Source organism: Montipora capricornis, chromosome 6, assembly GCF_036669925.1.
Source record: "Montipora capricornis isolate CH-2021 chromosome 6, ASM3666992v2, whole genome shotgun sequence".
NCBI lineage: Eukaryota > Metazoa > Cnidaria > Anthozoa > Scleractinia > Acroporidae > Montipora > Montipora capricornis.
This window is the reverse complement of record NC_090888.1, coordinates 61,471,184-61,476,183: the sequence shown is the minus strand read 5'-3', so window position 1 is coordinate 61,476,183 and position 5,000 is coordinate 61,471,184. Positions and strand designations below refer to the sequence as shown.

Below are 5,000 nucleotides of genomic sequence, written 5' to 3'. Positions count from 1 at the left end.
AAAATTTCGCACTGGAACTTCGACATAACTGAATAAAAAACATTTCTCGCATTTTTCTTTTTATGTCCAAGAAAATGGAAACAGAAAATGGGAACAGTTTGACAACGATAAATGCTGTTTCGTGACCGACTTAACTGATTACAGTGTAATATGAAGTGCTAGTTTTGTACCCAATATGAACCATGTGGGCGTTATAACTACTAATGGAAATGGGCCCACACAAGGACAGAGAAAAACTCTGTTTCGTGACCAGTCCATCTTAGCGGTCCGTATTGAAAAATTCGGACCACTCAGGGAACTAATCAGAATTCTCCTTTTTACCTCGGACCAGTTTCCCTATCTACATCATAAATTTGGGTTATTGACCAAGCTTGTTTGGTCAAGATGGCTGGATATCGACTTCGTCTCGGTCCATAAACACGCAAAAAAAGAACAAGGCCAGTATCCAGCCATCTTGACCGAGCAAGCTTGGTCAATAAAGGACTTATTCTATGGGATAAAACACCAAAAAATGATTTTTGATCTTGCGGGACCAAGTTCCGAGCGGGCAGTGGACTTCCATCTTGCTCCCTCGGGTAGCCAATCACAGCGCGGGATTTGGTTCATCTTTCCTGCTCACGGACTATTCATATAATAAAAAGGAATATTTGTTGTCGAATGCAAATTCCTATTATAGAATGCCGAAAGCGATAGCACTTCTCTTCTTTTCTCCTCCCACTGTTCATCTATTCTTCTCGTCCAGATAGACTCAAAACACTTCCTTATTTCGGGTCCATTTCGTTCATCCACTTTTACGTTAAACATAACTGTATCTGAAGGTTTTCATACATTCCATTTAAATTCTTCTTTTTTAGAAAAACTCAAGAAACAAGGGAGCGTTCTCAAAGGTAACTCATTATTTAGTTGAAACCTTATCGTAGTTATTTTGCAACGCACATTTTGTGGTGGAGACTAGTCAAGTTAAATAAAGGGCTTAAGATGTAATTTGCAGCGTGAAGATTCTCCAAGCCAGTGTACACAAGGTGGAAAACTCCGACCGGGGGCGGACTTGAATAGCACCGAAACGTCACGCGTCATTTCCATATGTTTTATACAGTGGATATTCTCAACCCTAACGAGACTGAGTTTGTATAACTGAGAAGATAGACATTCGAGTTAGGAAGTATCAATGTTTTGGTATTTTCCTACAGATATACCTCGAGAATTTAGTTTAAAACATCGATTTCAAAACGGTTACCAATACCGATACGTTTACAACTTGAGGGCTTTTTAGAGCTTGTCGATAGTCAAAGCGATACAAGTTCAAGTCTCACGCTTCTCTAAATCTTTTCTTTTTTTTTTTCTTCTTTTTTTCATCTTAACTTGCACATTTTGAACAACTAGGCCCCCGCAGGAGTAATCATGCGATGGACTTAATTCTTGTCCATGAGTCCACGTGCTAATACCCGTAATGCAGTTCAAGTTTCGATACTACAATGGCTCAGTACGCTCACAGTCCAGTTTTAGTTTTAGTTTAGTTACCAGGCCCCAGTTGTTCAAACGATGGATAGCGCTATCCAACGGATAAATCACTATCCTGCGGATAAACACTAACAAAATCAATTGAGTTATCCAGTGGAGAGTGATTTATCCGGCGGATAGCGTTATCCATCGTTGGAACAATAGGGGCCAGATCTCAATGTATCTGAACGATAACTAACTCTTCACGTGCCTGTTCTTGCGATGGATGCAAAAATACGACAAACCGTACAACTTCCAGTGCATCGGAAAGGATTTCTTCAGCTAATCAGGTCGAAAGTGGCCGATGTCATGGAGAATCGTCTGGGACACTGAGATGATCTACACAGAAAACATTTTCGTCGCGAACTGTTAACCGGTTACAGTAACTCGGTTATCAGGATTGCTGAAGAGAATGAGGCATGAAAATGGTAGAAATAGCTCCAAGAAAAAGCGGAAAATTGTCAAGGAGCATAGAATACAAGTACGGTGGTTGCATTATGACGAAAGCGAAAGTAAGAAAAAATCTACTCCTGTGCCACTGAAGGAGCCTTCCATGAAACCATGCGCGCTAAACCCAAATGGTTTTAATTTATCATTCAATCAATATGCCAAATGCAATTTGGTCCTTTGGTATGATATGCCCACCGATGTAAAACTGACGTAACCTCTTCTTTTGCCTGGTTTCTACACCATCTGGACGAAGTTCCCGTAATAAATCATCACCCTTTCTCTTTTGACATTGATTTCCTTTTTATTGATCCATGCCCACTAACATCTTTCGTTATCCCACAAAGAAACCACTTTTACCGAGCTCATCATCGGAGATGGTAGCTCTTTTTGACAACCCTAAGGAAGCAAGCTTAATTTTTAAAGTCCCGCTTTTTAGTGAGCTGAGAAGAAGTCTGATAACTAGTGAGAAAAAGAAAAACTGGACTGTGAAAAAACTAAAACTGGACATTAAGCCTCCTGGGCCATCGTACGATCACCTAAGTTACCTCCCCGGGATGTCTCCCAAGGTAAATTCTAGAGTTTTTTTTTTTCTTTACCAAAACGACAGTAAACAAGAAAAACAAAACGAAACAAAATGAGTTAAATTGACAGAGGAAGGCGAGTGGCTTGAAGCCGTTCAGTACGATGAAAATGAGGTTATCACAAAGAGGACTGGTGAACATGTGCACTTTATTTTAAGACGAAAAAAAAAGTGGTGGTGACCTCAAATTGTCCATTACTTTTTTTGTGTCCATTGCTTCCTTTCCCATAAGGAGCAATTCGTTTAGCAAATGGAGGAGTTTCAAGTGGCCGTGTTGAAGTCTTTTATAATGGGGCCTGGGGAACAGTTTGTGATGATGGATGGGGTCTCATTGATGCCAACGTGGTTTGTCGCCAGTTGGGATTCTCTCGTGCATCATCTGCTCCTTGTTGCGCAAGGTACGGCCAAGGGACTGGTAAGATCTGGATGGATGATGTCAGTTGTAATGGAAGAGAGTCTTCATTGTTTCAATGTGGACACAGTGGTTATGGAATCGAAAACTGCGGTCACAGTGAAGATGCAAGTGTGGTTTGTGTCTAAACCAAGGCGCAAGAAGTTTCTTCCCCAGGTTAAAAACCCGCTGTACCGACAACAGAATTCTGGCTTTGTCTTTTGTGACTCCAAATATAGATTGTAGCCTGCTGTTAGTTAAAGTGGTACTATGATCAAAAAATCATTTCCTTTTTTTCTTCAGATTTTGAAAGCGTGTTCGCTTAACACCTAACTGGCAAAATTTTGAGCTTTGAGTTTTATCCAAAGGCTGTTTATTTTGAGTGTAAGTTTTGGATTTCATGGTCCGCCATTACTCACGTTCAAAACTGGCCGATTGGACCTCAGAGGGTTGGATCTAGAGAAAATGACGTCATTTACTCACTAGCTTAAAATTTCAGCGTGTAAACGCAATTTATTATATATGCAAAACACGGGTTGAAAAGTCTGAAAGCCCGAAAATCTCGTGCTGCATATTAATTAGGCCGCGTACACACGCATTGCATTCTTAAACTAGTGACTGTTTGACGTCATTTTCTCCTCGACCCAGCTCTCTCAAGATTTTAAAGTTAGTAATGGCGGACCAATAAATACGAAAATTCCAACCAAAATAAACAAGTGTCTTTTTAAAATCAGAACTTAAAACTTGGGTGAGTTAGTGTTTAGTTAACATAGTTTTGAAATCCAAAGGAAAAACAAAATTTTTTTTTGGTCGTAGTACCACTTTAAGGTTTTAACCCGAGTTGTTTGATTTGAATTATTTCAGTGTAGATCGAAAGTACATGCTACTAGTAAATGAAATGCATATGAGCTACAAACCAAAACATTTGGGGATGCAGCCCCCTTCTTGGCAGATTACTTCAAGACTACGTCTTAATCCCACCCTCAACTACAACCGTACAAAGTTTCTTCACGATCCCCGTAAACAACACTCGGGACACCAAACATTGTTCCGGTGGGGGGAACGCGTGATCAGTGGAACTACCATTTTCCTTGAAAAAAAAGACAGTGTCCCAAATGTTTTGGCTGAGATTGTGGCTCATCCGTTAAGTGCGCTCTACCTTGAATTTTGATTCCGTGATTGATTCCCGAGGCAACTCAGCTTCCTTTAAAAGCGAGTCCAAGTGGAAAACGTGTTTCCATGCCAAAGGAAACTAATTTTCACTAGCCTTGTTGTGAATCAGAAGCTGAAGTTATTTAGATAAAACGTAATAGTGAACAGAGACGATGACGGCAACAGCACCAGTAACACTAGAAAGCAAGAATCTTATTGGTTAAATGGGGAAAATGGTCGAGCTGCACGTGCGGCGCGCAATAGTCATTTTCCAGTTGTGTGCTTAGTTACCTGGCCTATGAATGAAAGTTAGGCTGAAGTTGACCTTGTTTTGATAGAAACCTCATTGCTTTTCTTATGTAAATTCTTACTAATTAGCACGACAACACCATTAACATAAGAAAAGGAGGGAGGTCTGCATCATAACAAGGTCAACACCAGCCTCACTTTCATTTAAAGGCCAGGTTACTAAGCGCACAACTGTAAAGAGGTCTATTTTTAGTACGTTTTTGTCTCTTTGTCGCAATCTGAAAAACGACACCTTGGAATGACCAAATACAGTCGAACCTCCGGTAGCAACCACCTCTCGTCAGCGACCACTTCTTTAAAATACCAAAAATTTTCCAAAATCTATATTGGAACCTCTTGTAAGCGAGCACCTCTCTCGTAAGCGACCGCGACTACTTTTAGGGCTAATGCCCCGTCCACGCGTATCCGGAGAGTTTTGTATCCTCAAATTTTTTTATGCGGATACACCTTGCGTCCACACGTGTCCGCCGTATACGATCGGTGTATCGGGAGATTTCTGTATACGCTCTCCAGAGTGGAAATTTCTGTATACGCTGTGTATCCGGGTACGTGTGGACGCTGGTATCCGTATATTTTTGTATACGCTGACGTCACAGTATCAGAATCAGTCTTTTTCCG

At 40.7% G+C, this 5,000-nt stretch overlaps 1 protein-coding gene across 1 annotated transcript in view; it reads left to right on the top strand.

Moving 5' to 3' along the window:
• LOC138052759 (deleted in malignant brain tumors 1 protein-like) overlaps positions 1 to 5,000 on the top strand; it is a 43,100-nt gene that overhangs the window by 36,576 nt on the left and 1,524 nt on the right. Inside the window, exons 11-12 of the mRNA XM_068899333.1 lie at positions 855 to 887; positions 2,763 to 5,000. The exon at positions 2,763 to 5,000 is cut by the window's right edge and continues 1,524 nt beyond it. Coding sequence (XP_068755434.1) covers positions 855 to 887; positions 2,763 to 3,070 — 341 coding nt within the window. The 3' untranslated portion in view covers positions 3,071 to 5,000. The remainder of the gene's footprint in view (positions 1 to 854; positions 888 to 2,762) is intronic.